Consider the following 22,076-nt stretch of genomic DNA (forward strand, 5'->3'; position numbering starts at 1 on the left):
CGGAACACGGAAGTGGTGGGAACGCTTGGGGAGCAGGTGGAGGCGGTGACCGCGACGTCTGAGACGAAAACCCGGCGTCGAGGGGTGGGAGCTTGCAGAAAGGCATCCGCCTTGTAGGACCTACATGAGGTGCAGGAGTGGCTGGGCCTCCTTATTCACCTCAGCGAGCACCCAGACTGATGGCGATGGTGATGGCGGCAGTTACTCGGACAGCCCCAGTTAAACTGCGCTTAGAGAGGTGAGTGGGGGAAGGGTGGTTGCTGCCTGGCCTTGCCGATCGGGGTCCGCTGCTACCTTCCAGGCTCTCCGCACAAGCAACCCTATAGAGGTCCATGAACGGGTCCAGCCCCTCCTTGGGGCCGGGCTGGAGAGTGAGATCTTTGGGCATCTTCTCTAGAGAGGAGGAAGACGAGACCCTTCTCAAGCCTTTAATCTTGGCATCCTATGCACCCTCACCTCATTTCTATCGAGATAAAAAGCAGGGAAGACTTAATCTCGTTTTGCGGTCCTTGGAGGTATGGCGTGTACATTAATGCTTAATCTTTGGGACTCTACTTATATCCCTTAAGAAGAAAGTAACTTGAGTTTTCCTGTTCAGACCCCACCTCAAGTTCACTGAAGTGCGTATTTTGATCAAAGAGAGGGGCTAGAACTAAACCATATATTGTTGACTACTTCGTTCGGTCCCTGCAATCTGTGGTAAGGTCTTGGCCATTAAGTGTATGCTGTGCTTGTGTCTTCATGTTCTCCATGTTGGTAGACCGGTCTCTGATGAAAACCTTCACAATGATTTGTGTGTGTGTGTGGGAGGGGTGTGGGAGTGGGAGTGGTATCCACCACCTAGTCTCAGTCATACCTAGTTACTGACATTAGTGAGACGTTTTTCTGTTGTAGAGATTTCCCCACTGTTTTTCAATCTCTTGCCATTGTGAAAGGTTGCATAGTTAGAACAACCGCGGTATTGTTCTTACCGTGCTGGCATTGTATAAAGGGTTGTTTTGAGTACTGGGGCTCCAAATAGGCCTGTTAAACACTGAAGTTTGGTATATGAATAAAGAAGAGTGAATGGCTGAAAAAGAACTCGGGATTTGTGGGAAAATAACCAAGCTATTGCTAATTTTTTACTAGAGCAAAACATACCTGAGACAGTTCTTTCTGAGGGACTTGATGGTATATGGAGGTTATTCTTTTTTTAAATAGACTTATACTTTTTTATCCAAGTAAATATCATTGGATAGACTGTAGGGTTCAAGCTGAACTCTAATAATATTCATCTCTATATTGACTAAATCATGAGATTTCAGTGTTGTACTATTCAGAGCTCAGCATAAGAAGAATCTGCAAATTAGAACAAGAGTTTTAGCTATAAAATGCCCTAACTATATCTATAATACCATGTGACTTTAAAATTATGAATGGTGTTCACACTTCTGTCATTTCACTCTGCCTTAGAAATCAAACCATGTGATTCATAGGTTAAAGAAAATTTTCCTTTACAAATTTCACATGTATGGAAAGAGCTTGGGCCTTAGAGTTGAGCAGCCCTAGTTTTTAATTTTGACTGACAGTTACTCGTGTGACCTTGAATATGCTTCTTTACTTTTTTACAGATATCTATAAAATGTAGATGATACCTACCTCCATCAAGTTGCCGAAGTATATAGGAGATACTTATGGATGTATAAAACTAATTATTATTAATGTCTCATGTTATTAACAGAGTACTTTGGGAGAGCATTTAGTGGTTTCATTTAAAATGGTTTAAGTCATCATCCAGTAAAAATTTTCAAATATTAAAAAATGTAGTCTTGCTTTTGCTAGTATGTTTTCTCAATTCCGTTTCTGTTTCAGTCAAAAGCCTGCAAAGTTTAATGTCATTGGTGAGTTAATTCATGGTCTTGTTGAGGAAAACACATTCAAATAATATGTACAAGATAATATTGCAGTAATGAAAAGTATGTAACTTAAATGTTAGCAAATTTGTCTGGTTATTTAAGATCACATAGCTTTAAAAAAAATAACCAATGTCTGTCACTGATATGGCTGTCAAAATTTTCCAAATGGGTTTATTTATTATTAACAGTGCATGTCTCATAGGAGTGGGTAGCTGAATGAACTCACTGAAAATGATGCCAAGGTCACAGATGCAGTGAAGTTTAGTTAGCTTTGCTCCATTGTGACCACTCATAGTACCCTTAGGCTCACAGATATTGTTGGTCTCAAGAACAATAGGATGAGAGAACATGAATATATTACCATTTTACTGGTGGTGGTATTATCTATATAAGCAATATTATATAATTTTAGTTTATCCAAGAGGCATATCAGTATTGCCTTATGGAAGGAATTTTTAAAATACCTTTTCAATAAGATAGTGTACTTAATACAAAAATCATTAATCCTGTGAAAGATAAGGTGGGAAAAGCGTGTAACAATAACAGAGGAGAACAGAGTATTGGAAAAATAATATTGAAAGCAGTTTAGAAATCTGAAGATTTTTTTATCTCTGAAAGTGTCCTGAAACTTAGCAGCCTTTTAAATTCATTTGTGAGGTAAATAATACTTGTACATGTGTAAACCCCCTAAGATATAAAAAGGAATATAGTAAAAGCCCTACTGCCAGTTACCTAGATCCCCTGCCTAAAAACAGCCAGTATTTGAGTCTTGTGTTGTTACATTAACGCTGGATCCTTACCACAGAAGACAGATGTAATCGCTGTTTTATGAATGAAAAAGCTGAGATTCAGAAAGGTTGTGATTTGTCCAAAGTCACACTCCTACCAAATGTCAGAGCTGCAAATAGAAACCAGGTCTTTTCCATTCTAATCCAACGTAGTCTTTTCACACTGCCTCTCCAAATCATAACTATTGCCATAAAACTTAGAATTTGGTAAAGCATAACAGGACATAAAAGTAATTTTATTTAAGTCTAGAGTCACCTTATACTATTAGGTTGGTGCAAAAGTAATTGCGGTTTTGCAATTTTTAACCTTTTAAACCGCAATTACTTTTACACCAACCTAATAGTTTATAGGTAAAACTTGTTTCCAAACTTAAATGTAAGCATATGTGGTTATTATAAAGTAATGAAAAGAATATAATCACTTAAAAAATGTTTTGTCTACTGTTTCTGTTGAAATCTACTTCCTTACTAAGTAAGCTTGGAAAACTACAAATTTTTTATAATTAAAGTTTGGTTATATACACCCATAATATTTTTAAAGAATTTGAAACTTTTTTTTAAATAAATTTTATTGGAAAATATTACGGGGCCAGTGTGTTTCTCCGGGGCCCATCAGCTCCAAGTCGTTGTCCTTCAATCTAGTTGTGGAGGGCGCAGCTCAGCTCCAAGTCCAGTTGGCGTCAGGGGGCACAGCCCACCATCCCATATGGGAATTGAACCGGCAACCCTGTAGTTCATAGCTTGCACTCTAACCAACTGAGCCATCCGGCCGCCCACGAATTTAAAACTGTTTCAAAAGAGCACATTTATTATCAAGAGTAATATGAAGGGCCGGCCCAGTGGCTCAGGCGGTTAGAGCTCCGTGCTCCTAACTCCGAAGGCTGCCGGTTCGATTCCCACATGGGCCAGTGGGCTCTCAACCACAAGGTTGCCAGTTCACTTCCTTGACTCCCGCAAGGGATGGTGGGCAGCGCCCCCTGCAACTGAAATTGAACAGGGCACCTTGAGCTGAGCTGCCACTGAGCTCCCGGATGGCTCAGTTGGTTGGAGCATGTCCTCTCAACCACAAGGTTGCTGGTTCGACTCCCGCAAGGGATGGTGGGCTGTGCCCCCTGCAACTAGCAATGGCAACTGGACCTGGAGCTGAGCTGCACCCTCCACAACTAAGACTGAAAGAACAACAACTTGGAGCTGAACGGCACCCTCCACAACTAAGATTGAAAGGACAACAACTTGACTTGGAGAAAAAGTCCTGAAAGTGCACACTGTTCCCTAATAAAGTCCTGTTCCCCTTAAAAAAAAAAAAAAAAGTAATATGAAGTGCTTTGTGATATTTCAGAAATGCTGAAGCCTCTTTACCCTCAGTTTTTTGAAGTATGTTTTTGTGCAGATTTTCTAGCCTTGTATGTATCCTTTGTTTCATCTCTTTCCTTTTTAATCTTAATTTTGCCACTTTCCCACCTCTCATTTTTAGAAATTAGCTTCCACATGAAAAGTTATGAGTAGGCAGCTAGCTAATATGTATTTTCATTAAGCTCACTGTATACTGTTTCCATACGTTTTAATCCTGTCCATAGTACCATGAGGCAGTTGGCGTTACCCAGATTTCACAATGGGAATACTGAAGCTAAATGAGATTTTTTTAACTCAAGTGACTAGTAAGTGTCAGTGTCTTCATTTTAGCCCATGTTTGATGATTTAGCAGCTCATGCTCTTTCATCTGTACCATGTTTCATTTTTAAATATGGTATAGTGAAAAACTGTAGATTGTCATTATTTATGGATTTCTAAAACTTTAAGGGCTGGCCCGGTGGCTCAGGAGGTTGGAGCTCCATGCTCCTAACACCGAAGGCTGCCGGTTCAATTCCCACATGGGCCAGTGGGCTCAACCACAAGGTTGTCAGGTTCGATTTCCCGCAAGGGATGGTGGGCAGAGCCCCCTGCAACTAATGATTGAACATGGCACCTTGAGCTGAGCTGCCACTGAGCTCCCGGATGGCTCAGTTGGTTGGAGCACATCCTCTCAACCACAAGGTTGCCAGTTTGACTCCCGCAAGGGATGGCGGGCTGCGCCCCCTACAACTAGCAATGGCAACTGGACCTGGAGCAGAGCTGCGCCCTCCAAAACTAAGACTGAGAGGACAACTTGAAGCTTAACGGCACCCTCCACAACTAAGATTGAAAGGACAACAACTTGGAAAACATCCTGGAAAAATACACACTGTTCCCCAATAAAATCTTTTAAAATAAATAAAAAATAAATAATAAAATAAAATAAAACTTAAAAATTTTCTCATTAGACTAAATTGCTCTTACCGGGGGGGAAAAAGACTGCAAAAAGACAGACCAAAATGTCTAAATTGATTGCCTAATTTAATTGTAGTTGACCCTTGAACAACGGGTTTAGGGGCCACAATCTCCCCCTCCCCTGCACAGATGAAAATCCGCATCTAACTTTGACTCCCTAAAATCTTAACTACTAATAGCCTAATGTTGACAGTAAAGCCTACTGATAACGTAATCTATTAATACATGTTTTATATGTTATATATATACTATATACCATAAAGTAACCTAGAAAACAATGTTATTAAGAAAATCAGGAGGAAGAGAAAATATATTTACAGTAGTGTCATATTTATTGGAAAATATCCACATATAAATGGATCCGTGCAGTTCAAACATGTGTTGCTGAAGCATCAACTATAATTTTTCTCTCTTCTTTAAACTTCTTGAATGTTCCATATATTTTATAATGAACAATATTGTTTTTATAATTAAAAATTACAGATTACAAGGAAAAATACATCTGTACAATCCAGTTTATTCCCTGAAGTGTTAACAATAGTATATCTTAAATATTCTGGTTTCTAAGGTTCTGTTAAGGTCCTTCCACTTTTAGAAGTCCATATACTGCCTGCTCTTAGTATTCTGCTCTCTTCACTCTAGATTAAGGTCCTTCAGTTACAGGTTACTGGACATTTCTCTTTAGCATACTCAGGAAATGTACACTCATTTTAATGTTAGCCCAAGTTAAATGTTTCCCCAAAATTTGTTCCACAAAAAGGATTTGTGGTAAGTTAAATATAGGGAACTATGGCTTAAGCAGATTTGTTAACTGAAGTACCTCTTGGAACATTTTGCTCAAGTATGCATTGTAATCTTTCAGAGGGAAGCATTTCCCAAACTTGTTTGACAAGGAAACTCCTATTTCTCTAGAACATGTATTAACATCTTTTAGAACTAGTGTCCACAAGACTACAGATTGGCGAACACTGGCATAAGCAAGCTATTATTAGGAAAGTAAGTGGAGAGAAGAAGGAAGGGTGCAGTAGTGCTAATGATTCTTTTTTTTTTTTTTTACATACAGTTAATACCCATGAGCCCTGGTTTGGTAGCATGAAAAAAAGAGACCTTGAGCAACATGGGTTTGAACTGCACAGTTCCACTTATACGTGGATTTTTTCCAATAAATATGCTGGAAAATTTTTTTGACATTTGTGACAATTTGAAGAAACTCACAGGTGAACTGCATAGCCTAAAAATGTTGAAAACTTAAGAAAAAAAGGGATATCATGAATGTATATTAATCTATTTGGACAATTTACTACCATAAAAGATATACAAATCTATTATAAAAGTTAAAATTTATCATAACTTACAAACACAGACCATACATGGCACCATACGCAGTGGAGAGAAATGTACAAACCTAAAGATGCAGTATTAAGTTATAACTGCATAAAATTAACTTTAGTATATAGTATACTACTATAATAATTTTGTAGCCACTTCCTGTTGCTATTGAGGTATACTTGTGTTAAAACACCATGTGACACTAATTGCCATGTGAGTAATTCGTCTCTCCAGAAAATTGTGTATCACAGTGAAAAGTGACTTTGTGGTTCTTGCATATATTTCATCACATTTAGTGCAAAACCATAAACCTTAACTTAATGAAGTGCCTCTCGTGATCCTGGAAGTGCTCCCCAGAAGCAGAGAAAAGTCATGACATTACAAGAAAAAGTTAAATTGCTTGATAGGTACTGTAGATTGAGGTCTGCAGCTGTGGTTGCCCGTCATTTCAAGATAAATGAATCCAGTGTAAGGACCATTGTAAAAAAAGAAGGAAATTCATGAAGCTGTCATTGCTGTTACACCAGTGGGCGCAAAAACCTTGCACTTTCTGCGAGATACCTTATTATCTCATTTTGAAAATGCAGCTTCTGTGTGGGTGCAGGATTGCTATATGTAGGATTGCTAAGCAGGATTGCTTAGGCAGGTATGCCTAAAAAAGGCATACCTATAGATGCTAATATGATTCAAGAAAAAGCAAAGTCATTATATGGCAATTTAAAGCAAAAGGAAGGTGATGGACCTAAAGCTAGAGAATTTTATGCCAGCAAAGAATGGTTTGATAAGTTTAGGAAGAGGTTTGGCTTTAAAAATGTCAAGATAACAGGAAAAAGAGGCAGCTTCTGCCGACCAAGAGGCAGCAGACAAGTTCCCAAGACACCATTAAGAACGTCATTGAGGAAAAAGGATATCTGCCTGAACTGATTTTTAATGCAGAGCTAATAGACACCACACCAGAGGAATTAACAGAAAATGATTTGATGGAGATGAGTGCTTCCAAACCAGTGCCAGAAGATGAGGAAGAAGACGTAGAAGAAACAGAGCCAGAAAACAAACTGACATTAGACAGAAGGGTTCCGATTGTTCAAGGTGGCCTCTGACTTCTTTTACAACGTGGACCATTCTATGGTACGGGCACTGAAACTAAAGCAAACAGTGGAAGAAGGATTGGCACCTTACAGAAACATTTTAGAGAAATGAAAAGGCAAAAATATCAGACAGAAATTACAATGTTATTTTCGTAAAGTTACACCAGATGTGCCTGCATCTCACCTCCCCTTCCACCTTCTCCACCTCTCCGGTCTCTGCCACCCCTGGAACAGCAAGACTGACCCCTCCTCTTCCTCTGCCTACTCAACATGAAAATGACAAAGATGAAGACCTTTATGGTGATCCACTGCCACTTAATGAACAGTAAATAATCATCATGGTGTACAGTTAATAAAGTTATCTGTGTGTGTGTGTGTGTGTGTGTGTGTGTGTCTTGCTGTGAGAATCTAATAACTACAGCAAGAACTGTATGAGATGTTTTTTGTGTCATTTTTATCATCATCGCCTAATTATTCATCATGTAGAACATCATGTACAAAACTTGTATTGTGAAGTGGATAGCTTATCCTTACATAGGCATAGGTAAGTGATATTTAATATAAAATTAATAACATGTTAGTTTGTTCACTGTTTTATAACTTTGCTTTCAAAGAATTACCTTACCATGCAGTATGCCTCTGTCATAATTGGAGAAAATGTTTATCAGCCTATTATCACAGCTAGGTGGTTTTTTAAAAAATAATGTTTCCAATACTGCATTATGAATCTAACCGTAATACTGCACGCCATAAAAATTTTATAACAATTTATTCATCAGTGAATAGGCTAGGCTATTCTGACGCAATCGTATCAGTTACACGAAGCCACCACAAAGCAATTATATTGCTGCTTCTGTGTTATCAATGCATGAATCATTATACCTGTAAATAAGTATGAATTTCTTTTACACATTACCTTTTCATTTTTGATGTCCAGTGTTAGTAATATACATATATTATGTAATATAATATAGCATCTACAGTGTTTTATTATATATAATATGGGATATAGGTACTAACAGACAATTCATCTTGTAAACAGATGATGTAAACTTAACAGTATCAGTAAGTACAGCACAGTACTATAAATGTATTTTCCTTATGATCTTCTTAACATTTCTCTAGCTTACTTTGTTGTAAGAATACAGTATATAACATACAAAATATGTATTAATTGTATGTTATCTATAAGGCTGCTAGTCAACAGTAGGCTATTAGTTAAGTTTCAGGGAGTTAACAGTTATACACAAAATTTTCAACTGCAAGGGGGGGTTGATGCCCCTAACCCCCACATTGTTCAAAGGTCAACTGTATTTTAAAATATATACTGGAAAATGAACCTGTATTGCTTTTATGATGTGAAAAAGAAATTTTTTCAGTTCTGAGATTTTTCTCATACAAACCAACCCATTTTTCATATTTTTTTTCTTTAACAATCCAAGGAATTCATCTGTTATCTACTATCTAGAATATTCTGTTTGTGGAGCCTAAATGTTTCCACAGAATCCAACTCAAATATCAGGCTATGATCAAATAACAACTATGACCCACAGAATCCAACTCAAATATCACAGGCTACGATCAGAGTGCTTTTCAGCGAGTTTGGGGACACATGACAGGTAAACTTTGGAATCATGGATTTGGTAAGGAAATACCAGGGCTGCCTCACTACCAGAATAATTATTTATTCATGAATTCTTTATGTAGTATAGTAAAGTAGTCTTTATAGGATCAAATTTATTTTAATTTAGTATTTACATGAATTTTTGTCCTAGATGTACATTACCACAGTAGATATAGTAGTTCAATGAATAACTAATAAATACAATAAGTTTCTATAGAGATCTTGATTTAAAATCACCTTCCAGGCCTTATTCAATAGAACTAATTAATGTTATTCTTTTGTTAGTGTACAGTGGCCATGTTGGGTATTCATTCTATTACCACTGTCATTACAATTGGTTGTATAACCAGGGACCAAATGACTATGGACTCTAAGAACTTGGTTTTTGAAAAAGGCTTTTATATAAACTTGCTTTTTGGACATATGCCTCTGGCTCACTAAGAAATAATATTTTTTTAAAGATGTCACTGTACAGAGCAAAGTAACTTAACTGTCTTCGTAAAATATTATTGAACCAAGAGCCAAAGCAACCTTCTCCCAAGTGATTCTTCCACCCTCTTAAAAAAAAAAGCTTCTTTGCAGCTACCAAGAAAGATCTTTGATGTGTCAGCAGATCCTTGCAATGTTTCATCTCTGATTTCCATACTACATTAAAATTGGTAGTAAAGCCATTTTATCATTTTGCATTTCCTCTTCTACCTCATTTATACAAAGTATGTATAAAATTCCAAGAATACTTGAAACTAATAATGTTGTATGTCAGTTAATGCTCAATTCAAGAAGAAAAAAGAATTAATGATTGGCTATTTGGAAGGATTCATTTACATTCAAAACTACATTTTTTTTACATTCAGATTTTACATCTATAAGCAAGACAACAGTGCACTTTTTTAAAAATTCATCTTTAGTCTTTAAACATAACAATAAAAAATAGTTTGTTCTCACTAAAAATAATGTTATTTTTATTTAAAGCAATGTGATTGAATTTTTAAAAAAGAATTTTGGTTTAATGAAACTTCTGGAAGAGATTAGAAAATTATTCTGTGTATTTAAATGTAAAGATGTGAGATTTATACACATGATGTTTATCCTCTTTTATAACAAAATTATGTAATAGTAAAGGAAATTCTGAATATCTTCTAAAAGGGTCTCTCCATAGCATAAGGTTTTTTTAAGCAGTTACTTTTTCAGTAATTGTTAAGATGTTAACCTATACCATGAAGTGACCAATTTTGTTTTGTTTTGCATTTATTTCTTAATGTATCTGCTAAGTAGCTTCTGAGAGCCACTTGTTATCCCAGTAAAGTTAATCAAATTTAGAACACTTGTCATTTTGTAAAAGAAAAATATATAGCTCGTCTTAAAAGTTCCAACAACTTACTTAAATGTTTTACCAGGTGTTTTACCATTCTGTTTTCTTTCTTATATAATGTTTGAATTTTTCTGTCATCAATAATTACCCAATTCTTTTTCCATTGCCTTCTTATCTTCTCAATTGAATTTTCTAAAAGTCAGTTCTATTTTTTTCTTTAAGATCTACCTTGGAACCTTGTGTCCTGTGTGGTTACAGGGACAAGTTGATCTCTGGCAGCTCCAGGTACCCTGTTGTCCAGAAACTTCTCTTCTTTATCAGCCCAGGAATTCACATTTCCTTTCTTCTATGTTAAATGTCTTGTTTCCTGTGTTTGTGTGCATCTTTGTTTTGGATTTACACTCTAAATTTAGAAGAGCCATCATCAATATGAGGTAAAATTGTTGATCCTTTGCCCATACGAAAATTTATTTATTCTTACATTTGATTGATAGTTTGGCTGGTTATCTCTTCAAGGTTAGAAACTAGCCTTTATCTTCCAATGTTACTGTTAAGAAACCAAGTGCCATTTTATTTACAGTCCTTTGATTGTGACTTTTTTCCTTCACGAAGATTTTGAATTTTATTTTATATTTTTGGCTTGGTTACTTTATTTACTTATTTTTATTTTATTATGGTAAAAACATGAGATTTACCCTCTTAACAAATTTTTAAGCATGCAATATAATATATAGCATATAAGATAGGAAAGCTTTAGTATCTCCTCCTCATCTCTGGAGTCTAAAATTTGAGATTAATGTAACTTGATGTGTATTTTTACCCCCACATTGTGGTGGGCGCTCACGGGGGCTCTTTCGATACAGAGGCTTATGTCCTTCCATTCTGGGAAATATTCTAATATAGTTTTTTTGATTATTTCTCCCCCCCATTTTGTTATTTTCTGTGAAATGTCTGTATTGATTCTCTAATTTTCTTACCTTTTCTGTCTAGTTAACCATTTTTTCCTAGTTCCTGTTATTTCCTCATTTCATCTCTAACTTTCCTATTGAATATTTTATTTCTGCAATTGTGTTTTTAATTTCCATAACTTTCTTATTCTGTGGTTGTCCACACCACCTCTTACTCATTCAGGTGTAATATCTTCTCTTAACTTGGAAGAAATCAATTTTATTTTCTGTTCTTTTCATGGTTACTATTTTCTCTAAGTTCCATATGTTTTAGTCTGTCCTTTACGTTAGAAGCTTTCTTCAAAACTCTGATAACCTGTGAGTATTAATTCATATTGTAGAGTGAATAAAGCACAGCAGCGCTGCCTGAGAGCTGTATGTGAGTAGGCGGGGCATGTAGACTGGTGAGCTTCACTGCCTGGTTGACTGGCCTCCCAGCTTTTTATTGGAGGATTCCCAGAGAGCAGCATCTATAGGTCTTTTCTCTTTGGCCATTATATTTCTCCCGCAAAGTACCTTCCAGTCTCCTATTAGGAGGTATAAGTCTGGGAACTGGATGGAAGAAGGGAGCAGGGAACTTTCATTCTGATTTTAGTCCCAAGCTTCCCTTCTAACCTTGCTATGTCTAGTATCCAAAGTCCTGAGCCTCTCTGGTTCAGTTTCTCCAAACAAATGTCTCATCTGTGAGAGTAAGAACCGGAGGGATCTAACTGCTCTTATGCAGAGATTTTCAACCCACCTTCCCATTTTCCGCCCTGTCCTCCACCTACACTTTCTGTAGCATCTGGTGCCTCTGGGTTTGGGATTTGCCTGCTCTTGTTCATCCATGTCGCCTTTGTGCCTGTGTCACCCACCTCTCCACTTCTGGGCCAGTTACTGCTCCTCCATTCATTTTCTGTCCTGATGTTTTATAACTCAGGTTATAGAAACCTGTCAGTTTCATTAAAGATAAAGTTTGTGGGGTTTTTTCCACTTTTTCTTGTTTTGGACTGAGAGGATGGAGCAAAAAGATTTTCACTTAACCATTTTCAAAGATAATTATTTCTTCCATAATCAGAAAAAAACAGAAAGCTGTTTTCATTTTGAGGGGAAATCAAGTTACACTACTCATTAAGAAATTCAATAATGGGAAGCAGCAGTTATAACTAAAGGAAGCATTAGAATCACTAAAAGATTTTATAGGAGACTTGGTTGTGTCAGAAGGCAGAGAGAAACTGAGAGGGAAAAATTGAAGTAGGCCCTGGTCAAGATGGGAAATGTTATCAAGAATAGAGGTAGAGAGCCTAGCTGAAATACAGAAATAAAGGAATAAATGACACTATACTAAAGTAGCAAGGAGGCCAGAGGAGGGATCTCACATCCAGTGGAGTAAAATTGGTCATATAGCTAAAAATAAAAAATAAAAAAGATACTTTTTTAAAATACTATTTTGATACTTTTTTAGTAAGTAAAAGCACCGGGCATTTCAAATCTTAGATGATAATGTTTTTCACATTGAGCTGAATTCAAAATATTGAAATTATGCAGTATTAATAAACAATATCTGCTTAGGACTCCTTTATTATATTTTTATCCTGAAAAATATATTAAAGTATAAGCTCTTAGGCAATAACAAGTAAGTGTCTCTTCTAATCAATGACTTCATTTTCTTCTGCCTCCTTTGTTGCTTCTGCTTCTTTATTTTTGTTCAGTGGAATTTAGTCAATGAACAACCAAAACATACTGTTGAGTATAATTTTGATGTACTTTAGTACATCATTATTTATAATGATGTTTCTTTCAAAATTAGATTTAAAAATATTTTTTCCTATGGCTTTTAAATAATTATGTACCAGTGAGTTCACTAAATCAAAATAATAACTGTAATCACTAGATGCTTTTCAATGTTAAGAAATGGAATACTTTATATAGCAAGTCTGTATCTTTGGTTCACACTTTTAAGCATATGTGACAATCATATTTGCCACTGCAGATGCTTGTTCCCAACATTACTGTTTTTAAAATAGATTCAAGTGGCTCTAAACATTTACTTGACTATTGGGATTGTTAATGTTCCTCAACCATAATCAGAAACTTGTAATCAGCATGTTTAGTGCAATTGATGTTCTTAGTCTCAAAATTCAACTTTAATTTCAAAATATTTGAAATTATAGGCCCCTTCCCCCAATTTTAGACTTAAATCTTATTCCACCTAAGAATAATTAACTAAATTCCATCTACAACCAGTCATTACTATTAGTCCTTATAAAACTCAGTATCTTACATTATAAATTTTAGTATGTCTGGCCAATTTCATAGGGAAGGCATTGCCCTGTAGAAATTTGCTTGCTTGCTTTTCAAAATTATCAATACAAGAAAGTGTGTGTAATACCAAATTTTTATCCAATTCTATATTTTCTATAAACTGCCTAGACTGATAGTGAAGTTGACCAGTTATTGAAATGAGTTGACAAAACTGTGTTGGAAATGCTTGCATGGCGTTTGTACTGTTCAGTGGTGATTATTTATTTAATACATTCTTAACAGCTTTTATAACTTAAAACTTAATATTTTCAATCACTAGGAGTAAAAACAAGGAGAGGGAAGTGGAGGACCTCTACAGGGCGATGCTCCTCAAACACCGGCTGATAGATTTCTCACTGTCTCTTACAACAAATTTACTGGGCTGCTGTGAAATTTTAAAAAATAAGGGAGAAGAGATTGCCACAAGATGTACCTCAAGACTAGGAATTAATTATTCACATTTTGAGCATATATTTTGACTGAGGGGGCTTGGCTTTTACCAATCTACACTGAAAATTAGCTGTGGGAAAGGAACTCTGATTCTTGACTCCATGGCACTGTGAAATTATTGGTTTATGGTTTATTTAAGTACTCTATCTTTTTCATGTACTAATTACGCTTTTTAAAATCTTGTATCTAATTGAGGCTTAATATGTAAACTATACAATGTGAATGACAAATGATTAATGATTTTTCTCCCCCTTTAGGTACATCCAGGAAGTACCCAGAAGAAACTTCCTGCCAGAAAAACTGAAAAAATAGTATTTATAACACTGGAATTTATGGCTTATTGTTAAAATGGCAGAAAATAATGAAAACAATAGTAAAAATTTAGATGTAAGGCCCAAAACTAGTCGGAGTAGAAGTGCTGACAGAAAGGACGGTTATGTGTGGAGTGGAAAGAAGTTATCTTGGTCAAAAAAGAGTGAAAGTTGTTCAGATGCTGAAACAGTGAATGCTGTAGAGAAAACTGAAGATCCTTTAAGGAGCCAAGAAAGAAAACACAGCTGTTCATCCATCGAATTGGATTTAGATCATTCCTGTGGGCATAGATTTTTAGGTCGGTCTCTTAAACAGAAACTGCAAGATGCTGTGGGGCAGTGTTTTCCAATAAAGAATTGTACTAGTCGGAACTCTTCAGGGCTTCCATCTAAAAGAAAAATTCATATCAGCGAACTCATGTTAGATAAGTGTCCTTTCCCACCTCGATCCGATTTAGCCTTTAGGTGGCATTTTATTAAACGACACACTGCTCCTATAAATCCCAAATCAGATGAATTGGTAAGCACAGACTTGTCTCAGAGTGAATTGAGGGATGGTCAGCTAAGACAAAGAAGAAACGTGGAAGAAGAGATGAACTGTTTCTCACATCCCACTGTTCAGCCCTGTGTCATAACCACCAACAATGCTTCGTGTAGAGGTGGTCCTATGACTGGGTCTGTGATGAACCTGGTTTCAAATAACAGTATAGAAGATAGTGACATGGATTCAGATGATGAAATTATAACACTTTGCACAAGTTCCAGGAAAAGAAACAAACCCAAATGGGAAATGGATGAAGAAATTCTGCAGTTGGAGACACCTCCTAAGTACCACACCCAGATTGATTATGTCCACTGTCTTGTACCAGACCTCCTTCAGATCAATAACAATCCATGTTACTGGGGAGTTATGGATAAATATGCAGCTGAAGCTCTACTAGAAGGAAAACCAGAGGGTACCTTTCTACTTCGAGACTCAGCACAGGAAGACTATTTATTCTCTGTTAGTTTTAGACGCTATAGTCGTTCTCTTCATGCTAGAATTGAACAGTGGAATCACAACTTTAGCTTTGACGCACATGATCCTTGTGTCTTCCATTCTCCTGACATTACTGGGCTCCTAGAACATTATAAGGACCCAAGTGCCTGTATGTTCTTCGAACCACTTTTATCCACTCCTTTAATTCGGACTTTCCCCTTTTCCCTGCAGCATATATGCAGAACAGTTATTTGTAACTGTACAACTTATGATGGCATTGATGCCCTTCCAATTCCTTCTTCCATGAAATTATATCTGAAGGAATATCACTATAAATCTAAAGTTAGAGTACTCAGGATTGATGCACCAGAACAATGCTAGGTAAAGAGTAGGAACATGGGAATTTAATATTTTTTTTCCTTATGCCATTTTGAATTTTTCTACCAGGGCAGTTAAAAGTCCAAAATAAACCTCTGCCCTAAATTTTGCTTCCAGATCAGTTTATTTTTCTTATGGTACGCTAATCGTTTAAGGATACACACTAGGGACTAATTGTTTAAAGTTACACACTAAGGATATTTGTGACCAGATGTTTGGTGTTTGTTTTTACCATGTAGGGTGTATACTTAATGTTTTTTCCTTAATTGTAATTTGCATATGATCCAGGGATATTTGAAATTTGGTAGGCATTTCACACACAAAGAATCTGTATTTCATACTTTCCTTTCGAAATAATCCTATGTCCCTTCCTACATGAAAGCCTTTGTTAGCCTATGCCATTGGCATTCCTATACATAAAATAGTTTTTCCATCCCCCTTTTCAGAGCTTTAAAATTCTTCAGTGTAAAGCTAAGTGTGTTGTAATTCACAATCCATACTAATGTAATTGACTTTTGTAATTTACTAATAGGGATGTTAAAGATAACAAAATGGCTTAAAATCAAACTTGATGTGTTTTCATTTTAAATATTAACTATAAAGCAGTATTGCTAACTTTGACCTTGTCAGTAAGAATCAAATGAGAACATTTTGGAGGTGAATTTCCTCTACAAGTGGCGTGGTCATTTGTTATTCCTTAAATAGATCTTTCTCACATCCTGGAGGAGTTACCGTCTTCAGAACATAAATATTGTTCCTTTCTCACTGGAAGCTTTAAAAATAATGAGAATACTGTTAGTAACTAGTAGTTACTAAAGTGCTAAAGTAACTATCGGGCTACTTTTCTGTGTTTATTTATGAACTGTTGCTTCTACTTAGCCCGTTTATAGAAACTCTGAGCCTATTATTTGGAGAGATGCCACAATTTATAAACATAAACAGACACAAATTTCCATTGGTAACCAAAGACTACCTAAGTCGTTTTTCATTATTTTAAATTGAGCGTGAATAAAGATTCAAACAGTAAACTTAGTATTCAGAGCTTAGTATTCAGAAAGCTTAATATTGTTTTTGACCTTCGAGGTTCAAATAATTATTCCTTACCTTCAGAATTAACATGTCTTTACTGTAGTTTCAGAAAAAGGAAAACATTTTGAGAGCTACATGGTTTATGCCATACTGAACAGTACTGGGCACCAGGTCTAATGTTTTAAATTTATTATCCTGAGAACAGAAAAGCATTTTTAGAAACATTATTATCCCAGCATAATAGGTTAAATAGAGTGATATCCTATCCATCCCCTCTTTTTAAAAGAATCCATGAATAATATATTTCCTAGATAGTTGTTTCTTCTGGTGAGCTGTTTACCCCTTTGTAAATTGGCATTTTTAACATCTTAGTAATTGATTTCTTGATACTAGTTTAGCTCTAATAGGATGCGCCTTCTACCTGGGTTGAAAGAAATTTGACTCAAATTTCCCAGTTAGAACAAATATTTCTTAAGTATCATTGCTTTTATGTTGAAGAAGCATTTCCCTTTCACGCAGTTCTGCTGCTAACATAAAGATGGCATTTTTAAATAATGTTAAAATAAATTTTTAGCAGTTATCTCAAAATTAAACCAAGGAAATCTGTTACCATTATCTTCTAGCATTTTTTTTCTCGGTGATCTCAAGATTGTCTTGGTTCCGATGAAGGATAGCTACTAAAATAGCACTTCTCTTAGCAATGATGAGGCTCAGGATATCATAACACCAATGTCAGGATAATATCTCTTCTGAAGATGATATTTCTCTTTTACAAAAGAAAAATCTCACTACCTCATCTTTGTTGTGGCACTTTTGTAGATCACTGAGAAGCTTATCTTATTTACCAATATAACACTTCCTAAATATTCATCTTTGGTGAAAGAAAATTAATAGTATGGTAAGACTACCCATGATTATAATTTTTTATCAGAATTTGATAATGAGACTTTCTGTTTCTGTGAAACAATTATTATTTTAAATATTTTTCTTTTAAAAATAACTTTTTATCAGTACAGAAAACTTAAGGGATGACAAGCTAACAAATATTCTATTAAAAGGTAATTTTATAAAGAAAAATGAAGCATAATTATGTTATCTTTTATAATGGTAAAAATTAGTGTTTGTATAAAAATCAAGATCTACGTAGCTTTTCATATAGTCACTCTGGTTGTGATATATTTTCCCTGGCTTATTTTTTCAACTTCAAGGTAGTGACAGCTGTTAACATTTTCAAAATACTGCCATACATATAGCCTTGAAGTAGATGATCTAGGAAATGAGAGCAGGGAAGAGACTCATTTACTCTGAAATGGTTCGTATTTTTCCTTTGATATTTGCTACAGTGAAAAGTAATCTGAAAAGTAGAAATACAAAGATTTGAGAAGGGTGTTGTTTACCGTGAAGGAAAAAAGAAAAGAGTAATGATAAATTTTTTAAAGCATTAAGAGATTGTAATTTAGAAAAGTTAACCCTTTTTTTCTCAGTTACTTTGTGAGGACATATTTGGAAGAGCATCTGATATTCAGAAACTTTTAAAAATGTAATTAGAATATATAAATCAAATTAGTAAGTTTTGAGAGGGACAATGTGGGAAGATATATCTAAATATAAATTCTGTGACTCTAAGTTAGACGTTGCATTTGAAAAGTGTAAAGTCTAGAGTTAAGAAAGCACTCAGCTTGGTGGATGTGTATGGAGCTCATTGGTAAGAGGAAGAGACTAAAAGAAACAAGATAAAATATTAAAATTAAGAATTTAGGCATTACCTCAGGGGAGAGCCTTGACAGTGAAAGGGAACTACTTAATCACTAATAGCTACTCTGGACCAAACACTTAACTGTGCTTTGGGAATCGTCCTGAACTAATCAGGAAATAAACTTGACTTTTCTGTTTCTCTCTGAAGCTTTTCAGGACGTTAACCGCACTCTCCCTCCCCCCTTTTTAAGCTACAGCATCTACGTTCATACTATAATTCCTGAAATATGCTGATGGAGTTTTTTAGGTTCCTTGAGCATTTTTTGTGCAAATAATCATGTGATCTTTCTATCACCATGCCATTCACTTAAATAATGCATAGAGGGAATGGTTTAATTTAAAGGAAGACCTAATAGGAAGAAGATTAAAGGAAGCTTTTAGCCTGTGGCTAGATTTATCGATTTGGTGATCAGACCTGTGTTCTTTCCTGAATTTCAGCTAATGGCAAACTGTGGTTAAAGAATGACTTTCAGTTAAAGTTTTGATTTACTATTATAAATAATATAAAGAATGTCTTAGTAATTAGAAATCTTTTTAAAAGTAGAACAAATGTGGCAAACAGGACTCATCATTATACAAATTCCATTTTTATAAGAAAAACCATTATCATTTATTCATAAGCCAAAGCCATTAAGAAGATAAATCAAGTTACCAGCTTCCTGTCTCTGAAGTTTGGATCATTTTATAGATCAACATAATTGAGAACATCCTTCCTATGAAACAAAAACCTTGAGACCTAACTCAAATATACTCTTAGTTTTCATTTAAAGTAGTATTTGCCACTTTTAAATTATCAGAGTGAAATTGGTTATGTATTGTTTTGGTAGAGCAAATTTCACAGCCAAGTAGACTTAGAATAATTATAAGACATTCCTGGAGACGACACAAGGAAAACAATGTTTAAATTTAAAATACCCTATATGTTAGGTAGTTTAATACCCAAATGAATAAAAGATTTTAAGTCAAGCAAATTACTGTTTCCACTTTGGAAAAAATTCTTTACAATTTTGGTTTTAATGTAATGAGTTTTACATTCATTTTTATTTCTAAAAAATGAAGAGGAAGCACAAAGTGTTTTACTTTTTAATGGTCTACTAGAAATAAGCAACACTACAAGAGTCTGTCTACTATTCTAATGCATTAAGATATTAGACACTAAATGGAGGTAACTTTGAAATGGATTGGCTTCTAAGTTGAAATATAGATTAATGGATATAAGCCAATGGAAAGAGATTTAGGGCATATGAATCTTATTTCAAATAAAGCCAATCTGTTTTTCCTTAACTTTTTAATTAATTTTGAATAGGATACTCAATCCTAAGTTTTTCTTTGCCTTCATTCCCTAGCATATAAAATGTAGATAATACTTGTCACTTGACTTCCGGAGGTTAATTCTTCAGTTAAGAGATGACCCTTGGAGCATACTTGAAAATAATTTCTGTACAGCTGTTAAGTACTAATGTGATAATAGGTTTTCAGAGTATCCCCTTAGTGGACCCTGCAGATTCACGTTCACTTATTTTAGTCTGTAATAGGCTTTCTTGGCTGGATATGACAATAAAGATAACAGTACAATTTGAATTTATGCTTTAGACCCAGCAACCGTATTTCCCTGAAAATAAGACCTAGCCGGACCATCCACTCTGATGCATCTTTTGGAGCAAAAATTAATATAAGACACAGTATTATATAGACCGGGTCTTATATTAATTTTTGCTCCAAAAGATGCATCAGCACCTATGGTCCGGCTAGGTCTTATTTTCGGGGAAACATGGAATTAGATGAAAGAGTTGCAATTTCCTTCAGCTCTTAATAAGGTTTATATAAAATTGATGTTTGCCTACGTTATTTTAAAAATTGATTACATTTGCAGGAAGTGAAGATACAGGCGTACCTCGTTTTATTGTGCTTCACTTTATTGTACTTCGCAGATAGTGGGTTTTTTAGAAATTGAAAGTTTGTGGCAACTCTGTGTTGAGCAAGTCTTTTGGCACCTTTTTTCCAACAGCCATTTGTTTATTTCGTGTCTGTCACATCTTGATGATTCTCAATATTTTAAACTTTTTCACTATATTTGTTATAGTGATCTCTGATCAGTGATCTTTGTCAAGACTCAGATGATGGTTAACATTTTTTAGCAATAAAGTATTTTTTAATTAAGGTATATACTTTTTTTAGACCTGGTGCACACTTAATAGACTACAGTATAGTGTGAACACAACTTTTATATGACTGGGAACCCAAAAAAATATATGTGACTTGCTTTATCGCAATATTTGCTTTGTTGCAGTGGTCTGGAACCAAACCTGCAACATCTCCAAGGTATGCCTGGAATCATTTTGCGGTGGTTATAATCAAATCTAGGCCTTCAGACTTGAGAGTGTAAAACTCAAGGAGATTTACTTAAATTGTGTTAACTTTGCTAGAACTGGATAAATTCGATATAAACCAAGTATAAACTTGATATATACTTGAATATACAGAGTTTAAGAGTAATTTCACAAAGCTATTAGTACCCTTGTCAATCAGGCTTGTATGATCCACCCCTTACCCAAAAAGAAGACTGTTTCCATTTTTATTTCTAATATTGAAGTTGAGTGTTTCTTCTTGGATGTGAGTTCAAATAAATTGATCTTAATACATTTTCATTTCTTCTTAATTAAAACTTCATATATAAAATCCAAAGGCTTTGTATTTTGTTTAAAAAACATATCCGTACCTCACACAACTTAGAATCTGAAAAAAAGTTCTAAATCTATATTATACATTTTCTAATTTATAATACACTCCTTTCAGTTTTCAGTGTGTCAGTTTGGGTCTTCCAAAAGCAGATGCCAAGATGTGATTAAATGTGCAAGAGATTTATGGGAGGGCGGCATCTATGAAGAATAAAGGGGAAGAGAGCAGAAGGTGGGGCAGTCTTCATATCACATTGCAATTCTGATAACTGTGAAAGAAATGGAAGGGAGGATTGGGGTCAGGTGGGCTTCAGACTGCAGTGCAGTTCTGAAAAAGCTAGATGAGGATTTAGTTCCCAAGCAAAGGTTCCCTGTAGGAGTACATATGGGACAGGAATGACCTACCTAAGTGGAATTTCCCACCATGCTGTTATTGGCTAGGAGCATGGGAAAAGCTGGAGGACATCAGTCACTGATACGCATGACCAGGATTAAAGTGATGGGCATAAAAAAATTTTTGACCAAAAAACTCAGTAATGAAAAGTAATATTAAAACCAGAATGCAAAAAACAAGAACCTATGATGAGCAAAATACAAAAATTTTAAACATAGCACTGTTTACTGACTTTTCTTGTTGCCTCAGGCTTCCTTATGGCTCCACAAGACTACTGATTCACTGCCTCCTGAGGGCAGGTTAGGTCGTTCACACTAATCATTTTTCATAGACCATTGCTTTTATCAAAAATCGGTTTTCTCTAGGCTTAGATATTTGAAGTTCCACTATAGTTCATTTTTCAGGATGAGGATTATGTGTGCTGTGGAGCATTCAGAGACGTCTTCGTTTAAGAAGTTTAGTAAAGGATCCACCCATTGACCCACTAACAGCTGACATGAAGCAAAATGTAAGAATATTGCATACTTTT

General features: G+C 35.3%; 1 protein-coding gene across 2 annotated transcripts; it reads left to right on the forward strand.

Moving 5' to 3' along the window:
- Positions 1-99: 99 nt before the first annotated feature.
- Positions 100-15,796, forward strand: SOCS4 (suppressor of cytokine signaling 4). Of its 2 annotated transcripts, XM_074327453.2 has the most exons (3): positions 100-238; positions 10,566-10,628; positions 14,281-15,796. In XM_074327453.2, the coding sequence occupies exon 3, from the start codon at positions 14,372-14,374 to the stop codon at positions 15,692-15,694; it is 1,323 nt and encodes a 440-aa protein (XP_074183554.1). In that variant the 5' UTR covers positions 100-238; positions 10,566-10,628; positions 14,281-14,371; the 3' UTR covers positions 15,695-15,796. The 2 variants fall into 2 exon arrangements, with proteins under 2 accessions (XP_074183554.1, XP_019581309.1); XM_019725750.3 differs by lacking the exon at positions 10,566-10,628 and having other exon boundaries at positions 101-238.
- The last annotated feature ends 6,280 nt before the right edge of the window (positions 15,797-22,076 follow it).

This window comes from Rhinolophus sinicus, chromosome 3, assembly GCF_057876585.1.
Source record: "Rhinolophus sinicus isolate RSI-liver-muscle chromosome 3, RSI-T2T, whole genome shotgun sequence".
NCBI lineage: Eukaryota > Metazoa > Chordata > Mammalia > Chiroptera > Rhinolophidae > Rhinolophus > Rhinolophus sinicus.